The sequence below is a fragment of the Coregonus lavaretus genome (genome assembly GCF_964263955.1).
Source record: "Coregonus lavaretus genome assembly, chromosome: 9".
NCBI classification, from domain to species: Eukaryota; Metazoa; Chordata; class Actinopteri; order Salmoniformes; family Salmonidae; genus Coregonus; species Coregonus lavaretus.
The window spans coordinates 14,972,002-14,997,724 of NC_139996.1; the positions used below are offsets into that span (position 1 = coordinate 14,972,002).

General features: G+C 42.5%; 1 protein-coding gene across 2 annotated transcripts in view; it reads right to left on the reverse strand.

Moving 5' to 3' along the window:
* LOC311134751 (polypeptide N-acetylgalactosaminyltransferase 18-like) overlaps window positions 1-25,723 on the reverse strand; it is a gene marked incomplete at both ends in the record, with an annotated part of 150,366 nt that overhangs the window by 70,595 nt on the left and 54,048 nt on the right. Inside the window, 8 exons of one of the 2 annotated variants that reach the window (XM_084168528.1) lie at window positions 3,384-3,479; window positions 6,836-6,973; window positions 7,323-7,508; window positions 16,744-16,858; window positions 17,310-17,507; window positions 18,844-19,027; window positions 20,590-20,756; window positions 20,877-21,072. In XM_084168528.1, coding sequence (XP_084024654.1) covers window positions 3,384-3,479; window positions 6,836-6,973; window positions 7,323-7,508; window positions 16,744-16,858; window positions 17,310-17,507; window positions 18,844-19,027; window positions 20,590-20,756; window positions 20,877-21,072 — 1,280 coding nt within the window. The remainder of the gene's footprint in view (window positions 1-3,383; window positions 3,480-6,835; window positions 6,974-7,322; window positions 7,509-16,743; window positions 16,859-17,309; window positions 17,508-18,843; window positions 19,028-20,589; window positions 20,757-20,876; window positions 21,073-25,723) is intronic. The other variant, XM_084168529.1, reaches the window with a different exon arrangement.

Here is a 25,723-nt window from a genome sequence, read left to right on the forward strand (position 1 = left end):
AAAATCAATTTATATTACAGGTTGTAATGCAACAAAATAGGAAAAATGCCAAGGGGGATGAATACTTTTGCAAGGTACTGTAACTTTCAACAGGTATGACTGAGAAAACAACCACCTTAGGTACTACAGTATAGCGCAAACCAGTAAAGACAGAATTACCAATTTAACACACTTTTTTTCTGTACTAAGGTATCCCTTCCACTCTCTGCAGTCACCTGTAGAGTGCTCTTTGATAAGCAATATGGATCCCTAAAGTGTCCTCCTCACCAGTGGTGGAAAAAGTACCAAATGTCATACTTGAGTAAAAGTATAGATACTTAAGTAAAAGTCAATTTTCTTGTTTTTAAAATGTACAGATAGCCAGGGGCAGACTCCAACACTCAGACATAATTAACAAATGATGCATTTGTGTAGTGAGTCCGCCAGATCAGAGGCAGTAGGGATGACCATGTGTTCTCTTGCTATGTATGTGATTTGGACCATTTTCCTGTCCTGCTAAGCATTCCAAATGTAACAAGTAGTTTTGGGTGTCAGGGAAAATGTATGGACTAAAAGGTAAATTATTTTCTTTAGGAATGTAGTGAAGTAAAATTTGTCAAAAATATAAATAGTAAAGTAAAGTACAGATACCTCAAAAAACGACTTAAGTAGTACTTTAAAGTATTTTTACTTAAGTCCTTTACGCCACTGCTCTACACACACACACACACACACGTTCAGTGCCAGTTGGAGCTTCATCTCCATACAGTCTAGAGGGTCTGGTCTCCTAGGTAACACCAGTTCTAATGAGGAACACTGGGAGATGTACAAATGAGGATCCCTGCTGAGAGGGGAGAATCTCCTGGTGGCATGGCAGCCCATATGTTCCCACAAGAAACACCCTTCTACCTCCTCAATAATAGACAGGCCATCACTATCTAATTAGTTCCTGGTCCCTGACATTCACCACCATACCCAGATAATGCACTGATAGTGTTTGTATAGGCCTACACACTCCATCGTAGTGCAGATGCAGAGGACATGTCCTGCTATTTGGCATGGCTTCAGCCTGCATACCCAATGTAAAACATGATCTTCTCTCAGTTTGTATTCTACAGTAAATCCTGTTGAGTTTCTGTCTAGACCTAAACTGCATTTCGGATCCAGCAGCTTAACAATTGATAATCTCATATGTTGGGTTTCAGCAAAAAATTATAAAGTAAATGTTTTATGCATAATAAGTACATTTTCTTACATGAGCTAAATGTACGTCTCAGGGATAAAATTAACATTTATTGTGACCGTGAGACAGAAAAGTCACGCAGCAGTTTGGAGAGATACAGTAGCTGGGTATGACCCAGAGAAAAGCCAAAGGTTTAACATTTCAGGCACCAATCGATTATATTGACTTCTCTGACAATAGAAGAACATAGTGTCCTCAAAAAACTCAGCCTCGTACTGCATCTTGTTGTCTTGTTGCAATTATGAATTATTCAATGTGAATACAGTGGGGGAAAAAAGTATTTAGTCAGCCACCAATTGTGCAAGTTCTCCCACTTAAAAAGATGAGGCCTGTAATTTTCATCATAGGTACACGTCAACTATGACAGACAAATTGAGAGAAAAAAATCCAGAAAATCACATTGTAGGATTTTTAATGAATTTATTTGCAAATTATGGTGGAAAATAAGTATTTGGTCACCTACAAAAAAGCAAGATTTCTGGCTCTCACAGACCTGTAACTTCTTCTTTAAGAGGCTCCTCTGTCCTCCACTTGTTACCTGTATTAATGGCACCTGTTTGAACTTGATATCAGTATAAAAGACACCTGTCCACAACCTCAAACAGTCACACTCCAAACTCCACTATGGCCAAGACCAAAGAGCTGTCAAAGGACACCAGAAACAAAATTGTAGACCTGCACCAGGCTGGGAAGACTGAATCTGCAATAGGTAAGCAGCTTGGTTTGAAGAAATCAACTGTGGGAGCAATTATTAGGAAATGGAAGACATACAAGACCACTGATAATCTCCCTCGATCTGGGGCTCCACGCAAGATCTCACCCCGTGGGGTCAAAATGATCACAAGAACGGTGAGCAAAAATCCCAGCACCACACGGGGGGACCTAGTGAATGACCTGCAGAGAGCTGGGACCAAAGTAACAAAGCCTACCATCAGTAACACACTACGCCGCCTGGGACTCAAATCCTGCAGTGCCAGACGTGTCCCCCTGCTTAAGCCAGTACATGTCCAGGCCCGTCTGAAGTTTGCTAGAGTCCATTTGGATGATCCAGAAGAGGATTGGGAGAATGTCATATGGTCAGATGAAACCAAAATATAACTTTTTGGTCAAAACTCAACTCGTCGTGTTTGGAGGACAAAGAATGCTGAGTTGCATCCAAAGAACACCATACCTACTGTGAAGCATGGGGGTGGAAACATCGTGCTTTGGGGCTGTTTTTCTGCAAAGGGACCAGGACGACTGATCCGTGTAAAGGAAAGAATGAATGGGGCCATGTATCGTGAGATTTTGAGTGAAAACCTCCTTCCATCAGCAAGGGCATTGAAGATGAAACGTGGCTGGGTCTTTCAGCATGACAATGATCCCAAACACACCGCCCGGGCAACGAAGGAGTGGCTTCTTAAGAAGCATTTCAAGGTCCTGGAGTGGCCTAGCCAGTCTCCAGATCTCAACCCCATAGAAAATCTTTGGAGGGAGTTGAAAGTCCGTGTTGCCCAGCGACAGCCCCAAAACATCACTGCTCTAGAGGAGATCTGCATGGAGGAATGGGCCAAAATACCAGCAACAGTGTGTGAAAACCTTGTGAAGACTTACAGAAAACGCTTGACCTGTGTCATTGCCAACAAAGGGTATATAACAAAGTATTGAGAAACTTTTGTTATTGACCAAATACTTATTTTCCACCATAATTTGCAAAGAAATTCATAAAAAATCCTACAATGTGATTTTCTGGATTTCTTTCCTCATTTTTCTGTCATAGTTGACGTGTACCTATGATGAAAATTACAGGCCTCTCATCTTTTTAAGTGGGAGAACTTGCACAATTGGTGGCTGACTAAATACTTTTTTTCCCCACTGTATGTAGACGGACAGACATTTTTTTTTAATTTGCTGTAAAATCCAGCACATTTCCAAAAGGTAAAAGGGACAAGTAGTATAAAAGCACTAGGCATTTAGAAACATTAATACCTTTTTCAAGAGCTTTTACATTGAACAACAGACAAGGAAACAAGGATGAATAGCCTGAGTCATAGTTAAAGCAAGGATCTTATTTTAAGTGGGAGAAAAGACCCAGTAATACAGTAATTGCTGTGGTGTATACGTTAGAACCAGGACAGAATAGGGAGTGACCTTACAGATGGAGGGGTCAGAGGGCACTCACCTGTGGCGTCATCCCATGGCAGATGTACAGGATGGGGATGTTGTCCGAGTCAGGCCCCTGGTCTAGACACAGGTCACTCCTCAGAGTGTTCTTCAACTGGAGGAGACAGACACAGAGGAGGAAAACCAAGGCTGTTTCAACCACATAACCATGGAGCAGGGACGGAGACAGATTAAGGATGCAGAAGCTATGGCTCTGCACGCGTTAACGGACAATCTGTTTCTGAAAAGCACTTAAGCTGTGCCTTCTTCTGTCTGGCCAACGACAACGGTTAATTAGTCTGTTAACGATAGAATGACACAGCACATAACTGGTCTGTGTAACGAAGAGTTTGACAAATGGAAGCACTTTAGGCTAATTACAGAGATAACACAATAGTATAAACAATTGTATTTCATTATCCTCACATCAACAAGGGAAGAAATATGTTTTGCCACTAAATAAATATGACAACAAATTTAGTCACATTTTAGAGCTACATCTACAAAAATAAATAAATCGCACTTTTTAATATGATATTGTGTATTAAATGTTATTGTCATGATAATATCACTCTCAACAACGCACTTATATTCAGTTCAGCTTTAAGAGAACTATCATGTGAATTTAGTGATCACATCCTTGGTCAAATATGTATTCTTCAAATGTGTTTCAACAAGTTGTTTTGATAGCAATGCCTTCAAAATCATATTCACAGCTCGACTCCCACACATGCTCAGTAGTGTCATGATCCCGCATCAAATATTTATAACACAGTTGTGAAGTGAAGTGCTCATCAAACAACCAAGAAAAGCACTAGAGGGGTGGTGAAGATATTTTTGGACCATTTTATTACTCATGTTTAAATACAACTGACCTTCAACCTTTCATTGCTTCAGTGGAGGTATGTCCACAAGCTGTGGCTTGAAATCGACTCCTATGACAGTAATGTTCTCGCTAAGATATTTCAAAAGACTGTTTCAGCATGAACAGTATGTGGGTCGTTCCACCAATTCGGTGCCTTTTAAGAAGTGTAACTTTGTCCCAAAAAACCGTTAGATTTCACCTCATTTAACATTGTCATGAAGAGGACATGTTCAACTTCATAAAAAACAAGTTGTTTTCCCATCAAGAGGTTAAAATACAAAAATGACTATAGTAAGTGCCTATTAAGTGACAAATAAAGTAACAGGGTTGACCGTAACAGGGTTGACGATTTTATCTTAAATCAGCTATAAATCTCCTCGGGACAGGGGGAACGAAAGCTTGTTTTGTGCAACAGGGAGTGGCAATTGAATGCAAGCTAACAATATTTTTAAAATTGCTAATACATTTCCAGCCTGTCTATTATCTATGGGTAACAGGGTTGACGTGTTATATGCTCGACCCGCTCAGTTTTCCTCCATAAAACACCCGAATATGGCCAAAAAGAGTATAACCAGCTCACTTCCTTCTACACTATAATTTGACTATTAGATGTTCAATGTTTCTATTGAAAAAAATATTTTAAAAGGAATAGTTTCACCATATTAAAACGAGAGTTCAGTTCACATAACAGGGTTGACCTTAAAATGAGGGACTGACGTAAATGAATCACTAATCACATGAAATAAATAATAATCTTCTGAAATTACTTTCTCAAAGCAACTAAATACAGTGGGGGAAGAAAGTATTTAATCAGCCACCAATTGTGCAAGTTCTCCCACTTAAAAAGATGAGAGAGGCCTGTAATTTTCATCATAGGTACACGTCAACTATGACAGACAAATTGAGAATTTTTTTCTCCAGAAAATCACATTGTAGGATTTTTTATGAATTTATTTGCAAATTATGGTGGAAAATAAGTATTTGGTCACCTACAAACAAGCAAGATTTCTGGCTCTCACAGACCAGTAACTTCTTCTTTAAGAGGCTCCTCTGTCCTCCACTCGTTACCTGTTTTAATGGCACCTGTTTGAACTTGTTATCAGTATAAAAGACACCTGTCCACAACCTCAAACAGTCACACTCCAAACTAGGTAAGCAGCTTGGTTTGAAGAAATCAACTGTGGGAGCAATTATTAGGAAATGGAAGACATACAAGACCACTGATAATCTCCCTCGATCTGGGGCTCCACGCAAGATCTCACCCCGTGGGGTCAAAATGATCACAAGAACGGTGAGCAAAAATCCCAGAACCACACGGGGGGACCTAGTGAATGACCTGCAGAGAGCTGGGACCAAAGTAACAAAGCCTACCATCAGTAACACACTACGCCGCCAGGGACTCAAATCCTGCAGTGCCAGACGTGTCTCCCTGCTTAAGCCAGTACATGTCCAGGCCCGTCTGAAGTTTGCTAGAGTGCATTTGGATGATCCAGAAGAGGATTGGGAGAATGTCATATGGTCAGATGAAACCAAAATATAACTTTTTGGTCAAAACTCAACTCGTCGTGTTTGGAGGACAAAGAATGCTGAGTTGCATCCAAAGAACACCATACCTACTGTGAAGCATGGGGGTGGAAACATCGTGCTTTGGGGCTGTTTTTCTGCAAAGGGACCAGGACGACTGATCCGTGTAAAGGAAAGAATGAATGGGGCCATGTATTGTGAGATTTTGAGTGAAAACCTCCTTCCATCAGCAAGGGCATTGAAGATGAAACGTGGCTGGGTCTTTCAGCATGACAATGATCCCAAACACACCGCCCGGGCAACGAAGGAGTGGCTTCTTAAGAAGCATTTCAAGGTCCTGGAGTGGCCTAGCCAGTCTCCAGATCTCAACCCCATAGAAAATCTTTGGAGGGAGTTGAAAGTCCGTGTTGCCCAGCGACAGCCCCAAAACATCACTGCTCTAGAGGAGATCTGCATGGAGGAATGGGCCAAAATACCAGCAACAGTGTGTGAAAACCTTGTGAAGACTTACAGAAAACGCTTGACCTGTGTCATTGCCAACAAAGGGTATATAACAAAGTATTGAGAAACTTTTGTTATTGACCAAATACTTATTTTCCACCATAATTTGCAAATAAATTCATAAAAAATCCTACAATGTGATTTTCTGGATTTTTTTTCTCTCAATTTGTCTGTCATAGTTGACGTGTACCTATGATGAAAATTACAGGCCTCTCTCATCTTTTTAAGTGGGAGAACTTGCACAATTGGTGGCTGACTAAATATGTTTTTCCCCACTGTAACTAGGGATTTACATTGATGGTGAAACTTGGAGAAATGTTGGGATTAAGTGAGTTGAAATGTTCCTAGAAGTGACACAGGGTTGACACAGGGTCGCTGAATTTCAGCACTTTAGCAGGCCTTTATTCATACAGAAAAATCTGATTTATTGAATTCTCCATGTGGTCTATATTAAAGGGCACTTCATTTAATATAACAGGCTTTTAAAATTCAGTATTGGTGCACAATTTCTACTTAAAATATGAAAGAGACACAAAAAGGCTTTTCGTGAAACGACCCATGAACAGATATAACATACTCACCACTCCATAGGCAACGGTGTCACTGTAGGTTCTCATCTCAGAGTAGATGTTGGCCAAGAACCAGCTGAAAGATTTACACTGCAGTCTGTTCCTCAAAGCCTTCCTCTCCGTGAGGTCCCCTATGTCAATCCCTGAGTTCTAGAAATAGACACACCAACACATGGGATACCACAGGTGGGTGGTGGCACCTTAATTGTGGAGGACGGGTTCATTGTAATGGCTGGAACGGAGTAAATGGAACGGTATCAAACATGGTTTCCAGATGTTTGATTCCATTCCATTAACTCCATTCCAGCCATTATTATGAGCCGTCCTCCCCTCACGAGCCACCTGCGATGGATACCCACATGACAACCTATCCTTAAATAAAACATTTATGGAATCCATGTTTAGAATGAATTCACTAGGGCCTGGAGTTTTTCCTGCTCAGGTCACATGGTCAGGAGGGTAGGATAATGACCCACTCTAAGGAGGCTGTGGTCTTTACCTGTGGGGGAATGTTCCAGGCCATGTAAACGTGGTTCTTGTATTCGTCCATCCACACCTCGGCCACCCTAAGTGCATTCCGCCGCACATGAGCAGTCAGGTCTTGAGTGTAGGGCTTGTGAGCGCGCTCAATATGCGCTATCCGAGAACAGGGCAAAACCTCCACACTGCCCCCACATTGCCATACCTGTAGTTACACACAGAAAAGAGTCGAAATAACATATTTCAAAAGCAGTAGGAAGTTGAGTTATATCCTTGGAAGTGTACAGAGCTCAGTAGTGCACACAGGGTTAGATGTAAGGAAGGAAGTCAGCATCAATAAATTATCTGTCATATAAAGACTGTCTGCCACGTCTCACACAAATCATTGGACTACTGTAGAGCTTTTGGTGCACAACCGTCTCCAAACGGCTTTTAAGAATCACCATATTTTGTAAAGCGACATACTGTAAAGGGTTGTGAGGAGCTATTATTTAGCATATAATGTAGCATATCAGCCTGTGTGTGTGAGAGATAGAAAGTCTGAGTGAGAGAGAAAGTCTGAGTGAGAGAGAAAGTCAGAGAGAGAGAGAGAGAGAGAGAGAGAGAGAGAGAGAGAGAGAGAGAGTCTTCCTTCATCCTCCAATATATTCCTGCTGGGAAGAGCCCCAAGAGCTCTTTTCTTTCTCTCAGAGGTAAATCCTTCTCATGGGGATCATACGGGGCATGTGCCTACTATTTTGGACTGGAGACAACTGTATCTGCAGACAACATTACACCTGGCTGTACGTGGTGGGTGGAAGGTATAAGGAATAGTGTCCAGGACTAGAAATATCAGTTATTATGAGCGCTGAATTGTTTCACCCACACATTTTCATTGTCATAAACTAAACACACAACTTGGTCAGGAACTCAAAGGAAAAGTTTGCTAATTGAGATGCTGATGGGGGCTAACTAACAAATGGGTTGTAAATTGTGATTTAATCAGAAAATGACTGCCTGCTGAGATAAGATTCTGAAGTAATCTAATGGGAGAAAATCAGCAGTAAATATACAGTGGGAAAACATAATGAAGATAGATCTATAAATAAAGTCTTTATTAAAGCATAGCATGTGGTTATGGGGTACCAGAGAGGAAGCATCTGTAGAAAAACGGACAAATCCCATTACTGCCGATTCCCCTTATTTTGGCAGGCCTAAATATAACTATTCACTACGGGGGATGTTATGCCCTGTGGAAAGATGTGTAATTCTGGATTCCGTTATCAAAATGCCTCATTTACATAATCATTGACAACAACACTGATTATCCATGACTTGAGTTTCTGTTATCTGCAAAGATAGAGGGGATTATGTATGCACTCGCATGCATAGCCTGTTAAGACAGCACGGATAAACCATTCTATAAAGGACTTCAAGTTGGCCGTACCTGAACTTCTTTTTCTGTACTGTATTGAAAAGAAACTCCAGCACACTGGTGATTGTGATGCTCCAAAGATTCAATGGATCTTTATACCAACATCTCGCTCCAGTTGCGCTCCAGTAGCGCTCACTTCATGAGCTCAGGGCATGCCCGCCCCAGCATGCATTTGTAGTCTACTTATTAGAATGGCTCGGGGAGAAGATGGCTGCCGTTTTACAGCCCTCTAACCAATTGTACTATTATGTGTGTTTTTCCGCGTTATTTGTAATTTATTCTGTACATAATGTTTCTGCCATCGTCTCTTACAACCAAAAAGAGCTTCTGGATATCAGGACAGCGATTACTCACCTCGTATTGGATGAATAATTTTTCTTCAACAAGTCGGACGCGAAGGATATCCTACAGCATGAGAAAGAGACGGAGATATCGTGGACGTAGGTCGGGGTGCCTTGTAAGGATACGACGGCGAGCGAGTAAACTGCCTCTTCCATCAATCCTATTAGCCAATCTTCAATCATTTGAGAATAAATTGCATGACCTAAGATTACGGTTATCCTACCAACGGGACATTAAAAACTGTAATATCTTATGTTTCACCGAGTCGTGGCTGAACGACGACATGGACAACATACAGCTAGCAGGCTATATGCTACATCGGCAGGATAGAACGGCTGACTCCGGTAAGACAAGGGGTGGCGGTCTGTGTATATTTGTAAACAACAGCTGGTGCACAAAATCAAATACTAAGGAAGTCTCGAGGTTATGCTCGCCTGAGGTAGAGTATCTTATGATAAGGTGTAGACCACACTATTTACCAAGAGAGTTTTCATCCATATTTTTCATAGCTGTCTATTTACCACCACAAACCAATGCTGGCATTAAGATTGCACTGAATGAGCTGTATAAGGCCATAAGTGAATAGGAAAACACTCATCCAGAGGCAGCACTCCTAGTGGCCGGGGACTTTAATGCAGGGAAACTTAAATCCGTTCTACCTCATTTCTACCAGCATGTTAAATGTGCAACCAGAGGAAAAAAAACTCTAGACCACCTTTACTCCACACACAGAGACGCATACAAAGCTCTCCCTCGCCCTCCATTCGGCAAATCTGACCATAACTCTATCCTCCTGATTCCTGCTTATAAGCAAAAACTAAAGCAGGAAGCAACAGTGACTCGGTTAATGAAAAAGTGGTCAGATGATGCAGATGCTAAGCTACAGGACTGTTTTGCTAGCACAGACTGGAACATGTTCTGGGATTCTTCAGATAGCATTGAGGAGTACACCACATCAGTCACTGGCTTCATCAATAAGTGCATCGATGAGGTCTTCCCCACAGTGACCGTACGTACATACATACCAAAACCAGAAGCCATGGATTACAGGCAACATCGGCACTGAGCTAAAGGGTAGAGCTGCCGCTTTCAAGGAGCGGGACTCTAACCTGGACGCTTATAAGAAATCCCGCTATGCCCTCAGACAAACCATCAAACAGGCAAAGAGTCAATACAGGACTAAGATTGAATCGTACTACACCGGCTCTGACGTTCGTCGGATGTGGCAGGGCTTGAAAACTATTACAGACTACAAAGGGAAGCACAGCCACGAGCTGCCCAGTGACACAAGACTTCCAGACGAGCTAAACCACTTCTATGCTCGCTTCGAGGCAAGCAACACTGAAGCATGCATGAGAGCACCAGCTGTTCCGGATGACTATGTGATCACGTTCTCCGTAGCCAATGTGAGTAAGACTTTTAAGCAGGTCAACATTCACAAGGCCGCAGGGCCAGACGGATTACCAGGACGTGTACTCCGAGCATGTGCTGACCAACTGGCAAGTGTCTTCACTGACATTTTCAACATGTCCCTGACTGAGTCTGTAATACCAACATGTTTCAAGCAGACCACCATAGTCCCCGTGCCCAAGGACACTAAGATAACCTGCCTAAAGGACTACCGACCCATGGCACTGACGTCTGTAGCCATGAAGTGCTTTGAAAGGCTGGTCATGGCTCACATCAACAGCATTATCCCAGAAACCCTAGACCCACTCCAATTTGCATACCGCCCCAACAGATTCACAGATGATGCAATCTCTATTGCACTCCACACTGCCCTTTCCCACCTGGACAAGAGGAACACCTACGTGAGAATGCTATTCATTAACTACAGCTCAGCGTTCAACACCATTGTGCCTTCAAAGCTCATCACTAAGCTAAGGATCCTGGGACTAAACAACTCCCTCTGCAACTGGATCATGGACTTCCTGACGGGCTGCCCCCAGGTGGTAAGGGTAGGTAACAACACATCTTCCACACTGATCCTCAACACGGGGGCCCCTCAGGGGTGCGTGCTCAGTCCCCTTCTGTACTCCCTGTTCACCCATGACTGTATGGCCAGGCACGACTCCAACACCATCATTAAGTTTGCCGACGACACAACAGTGGTAGGCCTGATCACCGACAACGATGAGACAGCCTATAGGGAGGAGGTCAGAGACCTGGCCGTGTGGTGCCAGGATAAGACAAGACAAAAGGAGATGATTGTGGACTACAGGAAAAAAAAGAGGACTGAGCACGCCCCCATTCTCATCGACGGGGCTGTAGTGGAACAGGTTGAGAGCTTCAAGTTCCTTGGTGCCCACATCACCAACGAACTATCATTGTCCAAACACACCAAGACAGTCGTGAAGAGGGCACGACAAAGCCTATTCCCCCTCAGGAGACTGAAAACATTTGGCATGGGTCCTGAGATCCTCAAAAATGTATACAGCTACACCATCGGGAGCATCCTGACTGGTTGCATCACTGCCTGGTATGGCAACTGCTCGGCCTCCGACCGCAAGGCACTACAGAGGGTAGTGCGTACGGCCCAGTACATCACTGGGGCCAAGCTTCCTGCCATCCAGGACCTCTATACCAGGCGGTGTCAGAGGAAGGCCCTCAAAATTGTCAAAGACTCCAGCCACCCTAGTCATAGACTGTTCTCTCTGCTACCGCACGGCAAGCGGTACCGGAGTGCCAAGTCTAGGTCCAAAAGACTTCTCAACAGCTTCTACCCCCAAGCCATAAGACTCCTGAACAGCTAATCATGGCTACCCAGACACTTTTGTTGTTTTATTTTACTTTTTTATTAAAAAATAAATGCACTGTTGGTTAAGGGCTGTAAGTAAGCATTTCACTGTAATGTCTGCACCTGTTGTATTCGGCGCATGTGGCCAATAAAATTTGATTTTATTTGATTTGATTTACTTGTGTGCTGCTATAGGCCCTTGCTTTAGCTACTGTCATAGAGTTCGCTAAATATTTTCACACAGGTGCTAAATCAAGGTGACTTACAAAGATTAGGTCTAAGAGCAAGAGAGGGAGTTTGGTGATTTAGTGTCCACAACTAAATAATCATTGTGGAATCTGAAAAGACACGTATCCCAAAAGCATGCTACGTGCACATGCTAAAAGCAAGGTACGAGGTGGGTAGTTAACCAAGTGTGTCATTGTAGCAAAGTATTTCTAAACTAAAAATCAGATCTCTTAAACGTTTAATTCATTTTTGTTCTATTATCTATACAATAGGCCATAATTGATTTTGGCCCAATTGCCCTTTCATATTGCCACGTTCAAGGAGCTTTCTGTTTTGATTGGGTTATTTTGCCTAATAACCTTTAGGCCTACCTATAGAAAAATAAAAAATAAACTCTGCATCTATGCCCAGCCTGGCAAGAGTGCCCAAAAGGGTGTTTAGCATCCCCAGTGGCTCTGCAAGTATGGAGAGGGTATTCTCCGCTGCTGGCCGGCTCTCCAGGCACCATCACATGAGCCTGAAGCCACAGACTGGCCAAACTCGTGTTTCAAAAAATGAATTCTAAAAATGAATTCAAAGGCACTAAGTCATTTTTCATTTAATTTGTATTTAATTCTAAGTAAGTAACGGCCTATATGCACAATATATAGATTTGATTTGATAAAGATTTTATACAACGAAATGTTGTTTAAATGCTGAGCGTTTTATGTCCCTACCAGCCTAGTGTGTATATCTTTGTAGGCTATAGCCTTGAAATAATTGAAATAATATAGCCTAAATAATTCATTTTCGTTCCTTCTTAGGCTCCCTGTCTGGCTCCTGACCTATTTAGACTGTTTATATGCTGTTTAATATGACATGTAGCCTATTTGAAATGATGTTATCTTCTTACATTAACCTTTTCATGTTTATTCAAATACTTTTCATTCAAATCCATATGGTTTGGTTTCAATACTTAAAAACCAATTGGTAGGTCCAGGTAGTCACAAAAATAGATGGGTGTTGGTTAAATTGTGATTTTAATGAATGAAGCGAATTTGGAGCGGCAGTTTTTTTTCCTGTGAGCGCCGAGCGGTTTTTAGCGGAGCAGTATGAAAGCACATGGAGCGATGAGTGGGATTTCCAATCGCTCAACTCTGTTCCAGAAGCAGTTTGGAACTCGGTAGTGAGTGTTGCAACCGAGGACAGAGGATTTTTACACGCTACACGCTTCAGCACTCGGTGGTCCCATTCTGTGGCTTACCACTTCAGGCTGAGCCGTTGCTGCTCCTAGACGTTTCCACTTCACAATAACTGCACTTACATTTGACCAGGGCAGCAATGTGACGAACTAACTTGTTGGAAAGGTGGCATCCTATGACGGTGCCACGTTGAAAGTCATTGTGCTCTTCAGTACTGGCCATTCTACTGCCAATGTTTGTCTATGGAGATTGCATGGCTTTGCTCGATTTTATACACCTGTCAGCCGAATCCACTAATTTGAAGGGATGTCCACATACTTTTAGTGTCCTTGAACTTTTGCCATATTTCCACGCAATAAGTATTTCTCATTAAGCCAGCAGGTTCAAGTTTTTCGTCATGTATCTTGCTCTGGAGGCAGCGCTGCAGAATGGTCACTAGCTGGCACAGCCACAAAGTCATAACATTTCATTTTAAACCTAACCCTAACCACACTGCTAACCCTAACCTTAAAATAATTTTTGTTTTCATTAATTTTTACAATACAGAGAATTTTGACTTTGCAACTGGCCCATCTAGCGGAAATCGCTTGGTTCTGCTTCCAGGACAAGACCCATCTCAATAAACGTCAACCTGCATTTTCCAGGTCCATAATGCAATAGATAATACAGTTGCTAGAGAGCACATTCCTCCCTTCGGCAGGATAAAGGGAGTGACAGCTGGAACCACCAATTATCATTATCGTAACACCCGGTCTTCAGAGTGAACGACGGGATTTATCCTACCAAAGAGTAGGCTATTCCCTTCCCTGCTGATGCTGCAGGACCACAACACTGCAAGGGAAAGGAGGCACAAAGATCCACACTGGACCCATCATAAAAATATAATGAATAGAACGGGAGTCCCCATTCAAGTCAAATATGGAATAATGGGTGGACTGGCAGCCATTGTGAGTGTACCCATGCCAGGAAGTAAAAGCAGGAAGTGTACCATTCAATCTGTCCTGTGATTTGTTGAGTCAACTTAACTGACATTACAAAAAATACATTCCATTGCATGAGCCACTTCAGTTAGCATCATTTAAATAAACCAGTGGAAGCTGGTGGGAGGAGCTTTAGGAGGACGGGCTCATTGTATGAAAATGTATGCACTCACTAACTGTAAGTCACTCTGGATAAGAGCGTCTGCTAAATGACTAAAATGTAAATGTAAAAAATTGTAATGGCTGGAATGGAATAAATGGAACAGAGTCAAACATGTGGTTTCCATATATTTGATGTGTTTGATACCATTCCATTTATTCCATTCCAGCCATTACCAATGAGCCCGTCCTCCTACATCTCCTCCCACCAGCCTCCACTGGAATAAACATTCTACATTAACATGGCAATCCAGCATCAGTTAATAGAACATTCCAAACAATCATGGAAATTGTTTTATCACAATACCAGGCAGCCATTGCGATTGTCCCCATGAGTTTACCAATCAAATTGCAAGGGTAAGAGCTTCCAAGCCCGTTCTATTCTATTCTATGTGCAGTGTGCATAGTAATTAGGGTTTGTCTAAGTGTTTGTTTGATATACTTTCAGCTCTATGGCTATATGGAAGTGTGCAAGTCACGGAGCTGGGTGAGTTTCAGCACACCATGGGGGAAGTGGGGGGTTCTGACACACTGCAGCTCCTCCCATGGCCCAACTGGAGGAGTGCTGAGCTGACTGGTTGTATCCGCCAGCAACAGACAGTAGTGCAGCAGTGGATTATTACACACACTAATGAGTATAAGAGTTCTCAAATCCTAACTTGAGATCTGGGCATGTACGTAACTCAGACATTTGTGTAAATTATGCATTGATGTCAATGGGGGACCGATCTCAAGTTAGGATTTGGCCCTATTTAAGCATACAGTGAGGGAAAAAAGTATTTGATCCCCTGCTGATTTTGTATGTTTGCCCACTGACAAAGAAATTATCAGTCTATAATTTCAATGGTAGGTTTATTTGAACAGTGAGAGACAGAATAACAGCAAAAAATCAAGAAAAACGCATGTCAAAAATCTTAAATTGATTTGCATTTTAATGAAGGAAATAAGTATTTGACCCCCTCTCAATCAGAAAGATTTCTGGCTCCCAGGTGTCTTTTATACAGGTAACGAGCTGAGATTAGGAGCACACTCTTAAAGGGAGTGCTCCTAATCTCAGTGTGTTACCTGTATAAAAGACACCTGTCCACAGAAGCAATCAATCAATCAGATTCCAAACTCTCCACCATGGCCAAGACCAAAGAGCTCTCCAAGGATGTCAGGGACAAGATTGTAGACCTACCCAAGGCTGGAATGGGCTACAATACCATCACCAAGCAGCTTGGTGAAGAGGTGACAACAGTTGGTGTGATTATTCGCAAATGGAAGAAACACAAAATAACTGTCAATCTCCCTCGGCCTGGGGCTCCATGCAAGATCTCACCTCGTGGAGTTGCAATGATCATGAGAACGGTGAGGAATCAGCCCAGAACTACACGGGAGGATCTTGTCAATGATCTCAAGGCAGCTGTGACCATAGTCACCAAGAAAACAATTGGTAACACACTACGCCGTGAAGGACTGAAATCCTGCAGCGCCCGCGAGGTCCCCCTGCTCAAGAAAGCACATATACATGCCCGTCTGAAGTTTGCCAATGAACATCTGAATGATTCAGAGGAGAACTGGGTGAAAGTGTTGTGGTCAGATGAGACCAAAATCGAGCTCTTTGGCATCAACTCAACTCGCCGTGTTTGGAGGAGGAGGAATGCTGCCTATGACCCCAAGAACACCATCCCCACCGTCAAACATGGAGGTGGAAACATTATGCTTTGGGGGTGTTTTTCTGCTAAGGGGACAGGACAACTTCACCGCATCAAAGGGATGATGGACGGGGCCATGTACCGTCAAATCTAGGGTGAGAACCTCCTTCCCTCAGCCAGGGCATTGAAAATGGGTCGTGGATGGGTATTCCAGCATGACAATGACCCAAATCACACGGCCAAGGCAACAAAGGAGTGGCTCAAGAAGAAGCACATTAAGGTCCTGGAGTGGCCTAGCCAGTCTCCAGACCTTAATCCCATAGAAAATCTGTGGAAGGAGCTGAAGGTTCGAGTTGCCAAACGTCAGCCTTGAAACCTTAATGACTTGGAGAAGATCTGCAAAGAGGAGTGGTACAAAATCCCTCCTGAGATGTGTGCAAACCTGGTGGCCAACTACAAGAAACGTCTGACCTCTGATTGCCAACAAGGGTTTTACCACCAAGTACTAAGTCATGTTTTGCAGAGGGGTCAAATACTTATTTCCCTCATTAAAATGCAAATCAATTTATAACATTTTTGACATGCGTTTTTCTGGATTTTTTTGTTGTTATTCTGTCTCTCACTGTTCAAATAAACCTACTATTAAAATTATAGACTGATCATTTCTTTGTCAGTGAGCAAACGTACAAAATCTGCAGGGGATCAAATACTTTTTTCCCCTCACTGTATTACTGAGCTGATTATAATTTGGACTCCACTCACCCTGATGCCAAGCTCCACATTCTCTCCACCATAGACCTCCATTCCCTCATCCAATAGGCCAATCTTCTCAAAGTACTTCCTGTCCACCACGAAACAGCCAATTAGAGCTGGGCTCCTGGTACAAAATGGCAAAAGAGAGAGAAAGTAATTTATGCGCTGTAGTTCTGAACTACTTCCTAGTACTTGCTCGTTTATTTGTAACACTAAGTGCTCAACTGAAGATTATGCACATTTGATTTCATGATAAACATTTGTTTTCAATAATAAACCTACAAGGTTGTTTGCCTATTCCTTTATTTTTATTTTGCTGTCAAGAATAAGCATGATTTCCTGCATCATGTTACTAAGTAACGGCTGTCTAAAAACAACCAGGAGAAAGAAAACAAGAGCTTTCATCTACATCAAACTGATGCAACAGGTTCACACACATTATTGTTCTTACATTGTTCTGTAATCAAAATCAAAGACTAAACAAAATGATGTGGGTTTCTCAATGCCAACAGAAACAGTGCCTGTGAAATAGCAGAAGACAACTGTTGATTATTAAAGTCTTAGCTGACAGTAACCTGATAGGGGCGGTGTGGTTGTGCTGGGTCCACCAGGCTTTGGGCGGATTCAGGTAGCGACACCACAGCTCCCAGTCGAAGCCCTGAGCAGACAGCGGATACTCCTCGATCTCAAACGTGTCATACTTGATGTTGTCAAACGATGGCGAGATGATGCGTGTTCTGTCCTCCTTGATCCTGAGCAGGATGGGCTCGGCCCTGTCGGGAAGACAAGGCATGGTGGGACGTTGTGTAGCTATCACATTCACTGTGTCTTTTTCAATGAAAACGATATGAGGAAGAACACATTCTATCACCATGCATTTTTCATTACTTCCCTAACATCACAGGAAAGATGGGGGGAAACAGTGGGAATGTGGGTCTTTCATCCTGCCCACTGATTGTTAATGGCTCTTTATGGGTTCTTGTCCTATGGCTATAGGTTCCAGTATTCCGTGCCACACAAAGAATATGAGTTTTAGATGTGTTGATTTGGTGGGTGAAACAAATGAGGTTGGATAAAGCTTATTACCATGCATGTCAGATAACAAGCCAGACATGAGTCAAAGCCACAGTCAAGGAAATACACATATTAACACATTTATATACACAGTGTACAAAACATTAAGGACACCTGCTCTTTCCATGACAGACTGACCAGATGAATCCAGGTGAAAGCTATGATCCCAAATTGATGTCAGTTGTTAAATCCACTTCAAATCAGTGTAGATGAAGGGGAGGGGACTGGTTAAAGAAGGAGTTTTAAGCCTTGAGACAACTGAGACATGGATTGTGTATGTGTGCCATTCAGAGGGTGAAGGGGCAAGACAAAACATTGAAGTGCCTTTGAACGGGGTATGGTAGTTGGTGCCAGGCGCAACGGTTTGTGTCAAGAACTGCAACGCTGCTGGGTTTTTCACACGTATCAAGAATGGTCCACCACTCAAAGGACATCCTGCCAACTTGACACAACTTTGGGAAGCATTGGAGTCAACATGGGCCAGCATCCCTGTGGAACACTTTCGACACCTTGTAGAGTCCATGCCTCGACGAATTAAGGCTGTTCTGAGGGCAAAAGGGGGGGGTGCAACTCAATATTAGGAAGGTGTCCTTAATGTTTTGTACACTCAGTGTAGTTCTCACTAAAGGACATTTGAAGACTTCTACATGGGAGTTTGAGTTTTCAATTTTAGACTAGATAGAACACTTCAAGATAAGACAGAAAATCATATTGCGGACTGGCTCTTGACTGGCATTGGACAACATGTCCACAGCTCCTGATTATTTTAATTTTAATGACAGACATTGTTCAATCAATCATTCAAAATAACAATGTTAGGTCTCCACGGGGCTTGCATAAGTGTGCAATTAGATTTGGAAAAGGAAGGATCATCAGCAGACACACAAATAGCATCAACTTTTTTTTTTGTACAAAAGGCCTCAGATCAATTTTAATATGAACAGCCAACCTGTAATTATATCAACATGTTTCTATGCAATGTTTTTAGCTGTTGGACAGATAGGCACATACACATATGGCATCCCAGTCCCTTACCATCCGATGTTGAACTCCACGTGGGCATCGAACAGGGCCACGACGGGGGCGCTGGCGGCCCTCCACCCACTGACCCGGGAGCGGATCAGTCCCTCCTGCTTGTCGTGACGGACCAGCTTGATGAAGTCTGGCCGCTGGGAGTTGGTCTCCTTCACAAAGTGTTGAAGGTTCTCCTTCAGCTCAGCTATAGAAACATTTGTAGATGGATTCGTATAGGTTTTTCATAGTGTCTGTCTGTCTGACCTTTACAAAGAAGTGGCTGAAACATTGCTGCATGAAACACTGGGAAGCTTTGAAACAGTGTGTAGGTATTTCTCATTACGTCTTATAAAAGCCTACACCTGTGAAATCTGCTGAAGGTATGTACAGTGTACACTACCTTGGACTATTGACTAACCACACATTTAAAAATGTGGTTTACAGTCCGAAGTGCTATCTATTCCACATTCCATGGTGTAAAGGGTATTTCAAAGGAATAATACTGGGGTTGTGAAAAGTCCTCTGGAAATATCCTATTATTGATGTCTATCAGCAGCCCTCAGCATCGTCTGGTTGAGGGGAGTCAATTCTGCTTTCCCACAAGCTCCATCTGCCACCTGTTTGTTTTAATTTGCTAGGTGGTCACGGCAGTGGCTCCTCATGGCAACGAAATGGAGTGATTGGGTCATTAAGGGCGAGGATCAGACATCACTGTCCATTTTCATTACAGCAGTGTTGGGGAGTAAGCTGAGACACTTTAGGGGACAATAGCTTTCAGACATGTTATGTATGACAATATTCATAATACAACCATGAACTGATTAGGATTAACTAAGTAATATACAGCAATAGTTAGTGGTGAAAATACAGGAATTTAACTCATTTAGAAATTAAGAGTACAAATAAGAGGACTAAGGTCAATTTGATTAATTGGATTGTCATGGGAAGTAACCCCAGCTGACTATGAGCCACCCCACTAAGGATGGGGAGCTGTTAGCCAGGCTCCTGAAACTGTACAGAACGGAAAGTGTCTCATTGTTCAAAGTGAGCCAACTGCCAAGGAATTAATTAGAATATCAACGGCCACAAAGGAACATTTTATAGCTTCATTTCCACTCTCAGTAATACTCTGCCTCTGGGCTATGGTTTCGTTTTCCAATTCATTTACATTACGGACGCGCCTCTCTTTTTAATCCAATGTTTATAGCCTAAAATAGGAGGCCTTAGTAAAAATATTAATTCAAAAGAAGCAGCCTGTTTTTTTATCCCTCTGCCGGACTATTTTGACCCTCATTTGTCATCATAATATGATACATGTTTAGTTAAGTATGCAGCTCATACGCCTTCATGGGAAATGATCAGTCTAAGTAAAACAGAGCCTTTAAATCTTCTCACTTCCCTCTGGCTCTATAGCTGATCAGTATACAGGTCTGTCCGGCTGAAATAGCTAGGCTAACAAATAAGTTAATTGGGAGCTGTGTGAAAGTAATCCATTAAATTGGCAAGCAACACCAGCACATTTTTTAAGATATTGTAAATGTGTATAGGGGTAAGATACATTTTATGGGTAATACAATTAAAGAGAAACTTCTGATGTACTCTCTGTCCTCAAGCATGTCAAGTGTGAATTGATCTATGTATGATGATGTAAACACATAGTTTGTAGGCATGCATTTATGCTTGCTATTAAGCAGCCTGAATGGATTCCTGTACACAATGCAGTTTGTATACTTTGTAGGCTACATTTAGTAAGAATATAGGAGTTACCATTGTTGCTGTTGTCATCGACCAGGATGATCTCCTTGAGGAGGTGGGCGGGAGTTTTGTTCATGGCTGTGTGGATGGAGCGCAAGATGACCGACAGGGCTTCGTTCACAAAGATAAAGATGATACTGACTTGGGGGAGATTGGTGGGGTACGACATGTTTCTGCATCTGAGGAGAAACAGCAAACAGACAAGATATGAAAAAACAATTTTCCTGTCAGAACTTGGATCAGTATGTTTTTTAATGGATGATAAAAAGGAACCAACAGAAGGGTCAAAGGTCACTGACCCATCAGGTCTGAGGTCTGGGATGGGTCTGGTCAGAGAGAGGCGGTCACTGAGGAAGCCATTGTAGCCGTAGTACTGGAACTTTTTCAGCGCCACCCGGCGACTCTCAGGACCGAGGTCATGACCCCAGCGGACGAACAGGGAGGAGTCTGAGAGGGACTTCCCTGCTTTTTCTTCACTATCCTTCTGGGGCACCTCTGTAGGAGAGGAAGAGAAGCGATAAAATGTTTGGCTGGGCAATAGAAAGAACAGTGTTTACATTCATGACGTTGACGCATGCTTACATTAAAGAGATTTATACCCGGTGGGGAAAAGTCACTGTATTCAGCATGATAACATAGCAGGCACACTTCCTGGAATACATTAGCATTTGAATTGATCCATCATCTAAACGCTGCTGTGTGTTACTGAGGCCTTGGACTAATGATACTACACATGCATATTTCGACTTCTCCGGTCGTCTACTGAAGCAGCAATACCAAAACAGGTTAGTCCTACTATATCACATTGTCTGGACAAGATGATAATTTCTCCTTCACTCAACACCAGTATTGTCAGCTAAAAGAATGCAACCCAGTGGAACGTTACTGAGGTATTTACAGCGAGTGATGAAATGTCCTCACAAAGCACAGCGCGTGATGAAGGGCTCGGTGCAGGTAATTACTGAATGCTAATTATCAGCCGAGGTTATTTAATAATAGCCACTACAATGCACTCTCTATCAGTACTAAGTCATTCATCTCTGCCACGACTAGGACCCCAACATTTGCTACTCTGAGGGCACAACTACAGTTGAAGTCGGAAGTTTACATACACTTAGGTTGGAGTCATTAAAACTCGTTTTTGAACCACTCCACAAATGTCTTGTTAACAAACTATAGTTTTGGCAAGTCCGTTAGGACATCTACTTTGTGCATGACACGTAATTTTTCCAACAATTGTTTACAGACAGATTATTTCACTTATAATTCACTGTATCACAATTCCAGTGGGTCAGAAGTTTACATACACTAAGTTGACTGTGCCTTTAAACAGCTTGGAAAATTCCAGATGATGTCATGGCTTTAGAAGCTTCTGATAGGCTAATTGTCATAATTTGAGTCAATTGGAGGTGTACCTGTGGATGTATTTCAAGGCCTACCTTCAAACTCAGTGCCTCTTTGCTTGACATCATGGGAAAATCAAAAGAAATCAGCCAAGACCTCAGATAAAAATTGTAGACCTCCACAAGTCTGGTTCATCCTTGGGAGCAATTTCCAATCTGTACAAACAATAGTACGCAAGTATAAACACCATGGGACCACGCAGCCGTCATACCGCTCAGGAAGGAGACGCGTTCTGTCTCCTAGAGATGAACGTACTTTGGTGCGAAAAATGGCAAATCAATCCCAGAACAGCAAAGGACCTTGTGAAGATGCTGGAGGAAACGGGTACAAAAGTATCTATATCCACAGTAAAACTAGTCCTATATCGACATAACCTGAAAGGCCGCTCAGCAAGGAAAAAGCCACTGCTCCAAAACCGCCATAAAAAAGCCCAACTACGGTTTGCAACTGCACATGGGGACAAAGATCGTTCTTTTTGGAGAAATGTCCTCTGGTCTGATGAAACAAATATAGAACTGTTTGGCCATAATGACCATCGTTATGTTTGGAGGAAAAAGGGGGGCTTGCAAGCCGAAGAACACCATCCCAACCATGAAGCACGGGGGTGGCAGCATCATGCTGTGGGGGTGCTTTGCTGCAGGAGGGACTGGGGCACTTCACATAATAGATGGCATCATGAGGAAGGAAAATGATGTGGATATATTGAAGCAACATCTCAAGACATCAGTCAGGAAGTTAAAGCTTGGTCGCAAATGGGTCTTCCAAATGGACAATGACCCCAAGCATACTTCCAAAGTTGTGGCAAAATGGCTTAAGGACAACAAAGTCAAGGTATTGGAGTGGCCATCACAAAGCCCTGACCTCAATCCTATTGAAAATGTGTGGGCAGAACTGAAAAAGCATGTGCGAGCAAGGAGGCCTACAAACCTGACTCAGTTACACCAGCTCTGTCAGGAGGAATGGGCAAAAATTCACCCAATTTATTGTGGGAAGCTTGTGGAAGGCTACCCGAAACGTTTGACCCAAGTTAAACAATTTAAAGACAATGCTGCCAAATACTAATTGAGTGTATGTAAACTTCTGACCCACTGGGAATGTGATGAAAGAAATAAAAGCTGAAATAAATCATTCTCTCTACTATTATTCTGACATTTCATATTCTTAAAATAAAGTGGTGATCCTAACTGACCTAAGACAGGTAATTTTTACTAGGATTAAATGTCAGGAATTGTGAAAAACTGAGTTTAAATATATTTGGCTAAGGTGTATGTACATTTCCGACTTCAACTGTACATCTGAGGAGGAGGATGTTGACATGAAGGGTTCAGTATGCACCGACTCCTGACAGCACAATAATACTCAGATTAAATATACACTACATGACCAAAAGTATGTGGACACCTGCTTGTTGAACTTCTCATTCCAAAATCATGGGCATTAATATGGAGTTGGTCTCCCCTTTGCTGCTATAACAGCCTCCACTCTTCTGGGAAAGCTTTCCACTAGATGTTGGAACATTGCTGCGGGGACTTGCTTCCATTCAGCCACAAGAGCATTAGTGAGGTCGGGCACTGATGTTGGGTGATTAGGCCTGGCTCGTAGTCAGCGTTCCAATTCATCCCAAAGGTGTTCGATAGGGTTGAGGTCAGGGCTCTGTGCAGGCCAGTCAAGTTCTTCCACACCGATCTCGACAAACCATTTCTGTTTGGACCTCGCTTTGTGCACGGGGGGCATTGTCATACTGAAACAGGAAAGGGCCTTCCCCAAACTTTTACCGCAAAGTTGGAAGCACAGAATCGGTTAAAATGTCATTGTATGCTGTAGCGTTGATATTTCCCTTCACCGGAACTAATGGCGGCAAGCTTTACACTACTCCAGCCGACTCTTAGCATTGCGCATGGTGATCTTAGGCTTGTGTGCGGCTTCTTCGCCATGGAAACCCATTTCATGAATCTCCCAATGAACAGTTATTGTGCTGACGTTGCTTCCAGAGGCAGGATGGAACTCGGTAGTGAGTGTTGCAACCGAGGACAGACGATTTATACGCGCTACGCGCTTCAGCACTCGGCGGTCCCGTTCTGTGAGCTTGTGTGGCCTACCACTTCACGGCTGAGCCGTTGTTGCTCCTAGACGTTTCCAGTTCACAATAACAGCACTTACATTTGACGGGGGCAGCTCTAGCAGGGCAGAAATTTGACAAACTGACTTGTTGGAAAGGTGGCATCACATGACGGTGCCACGTTGAAAGTCACTGAGCTCTTCAGTATGGGCCATTCTACTGCCAATATGTCTATGGAGATTGCATGGTGGTGTGCTCGATTTTATATACCTGTCAGAAACGGGTGTGGCTGAAATAGCCAAATCCACTAATTTGAAGGGGTGTCCACATACTTTTGTATATATAGTGTATATTTAGAAGGATAGGTGTGGTTTCGGGTAAATATCCAATGAGAATGTATCTGATAAAATTGGAGCCTAAATCAAAAACCTTGCACACAGTGTTAAAATAATTAGGTGTGTTGTCTTTTGCTCACAAAAGTACTTGTTCGGAGTGAATAATGTTAGTAAAAGATGGGGACATGAATTGAGAAATACGATTCTTGCGGCACAGAGAACAATAATTGGCCACAATAGAAAACTGTAGTTAGTTGTAACTATGTACAATGAGTGCAAGCTGTGCGTCTAGTCTCGTGTAAAAACAAAAAGACAAGAATTCAAAAACAGAATATTTCTATAGACGGGTTGGTTATTTAGCAACAAAACCGATGCGTGTGCAAATATGGGGCAAAACACAAGGGGTTGGCTTAGAATGTTCACAACATGTAAACTATATTTAGTCTCCAATGTTTATTGAAAACATAAATACATTTGCACAGTGAGCACTTGTTGTCTTTCAAATACATCGTTACAGCTGTTGGTTAGCTAGCTAGCAAATGTTATGTTTTGACATTAAATTAGTAAAAACAAGACATTGTATCAAGAACAAGATGAAATTAGCTAAAACAAGCCACTTACGCTCCCCACATGGCAGTTTCTTGTCATTGTTGCTAGCTATCTGGCCATCCAGAATCACAACACCACACAGACTTCTGGCCAATTGAAGCGTGTGCATTGTTTTCGTGACGTTGTCAGATAAACCACCTATGGCATGCATTGAAGTCTTTTGCTCCAAACTGTCAACAGCAGTCCAGTCTGCCTATGGGAAATGGACTAGATACCGTAGTTTTCAAAGCTCAATGAAGGTAAAGGAGACATGTGCATTCCGCCTGTTGAGTAACAGTATTAAATTATACATAATACAATCTGCAAAATCTATGAGATTAAATAATTCTACACAATCCTATTTCCAGTAAATTATTGTAAAAATGTAAAGCTTAGAACAAGTAATTGCTTCTCCCGCACACTGGCTCTGATGTATGGCTTGTAATTTTCACCTTGGTAATGGCATTCACTGTGTACTTGGAAAAAAACAGTTCAGTGTCTTTTTTTCCCACCTCAAATTCATTAGCAGCCGTAATAGCAGGGTAAATGTTTACCCTGTGCTCTAGGCAGGCTATATAGTTCTGTATGTAACACATTTTGCCTGGCCCAGGCTACCAACACACCTCTGGGCTATAGTGGACCTCTGTGGTTAATCATGTGGCAAAGAGGGGGGCCGTGCAGGCATGTATGAAGGCTTCAATGGACAGCAATGTATTGGACTGGAAAAAGTAGCCACTTGGGACTGGAACACTTTGCTGTT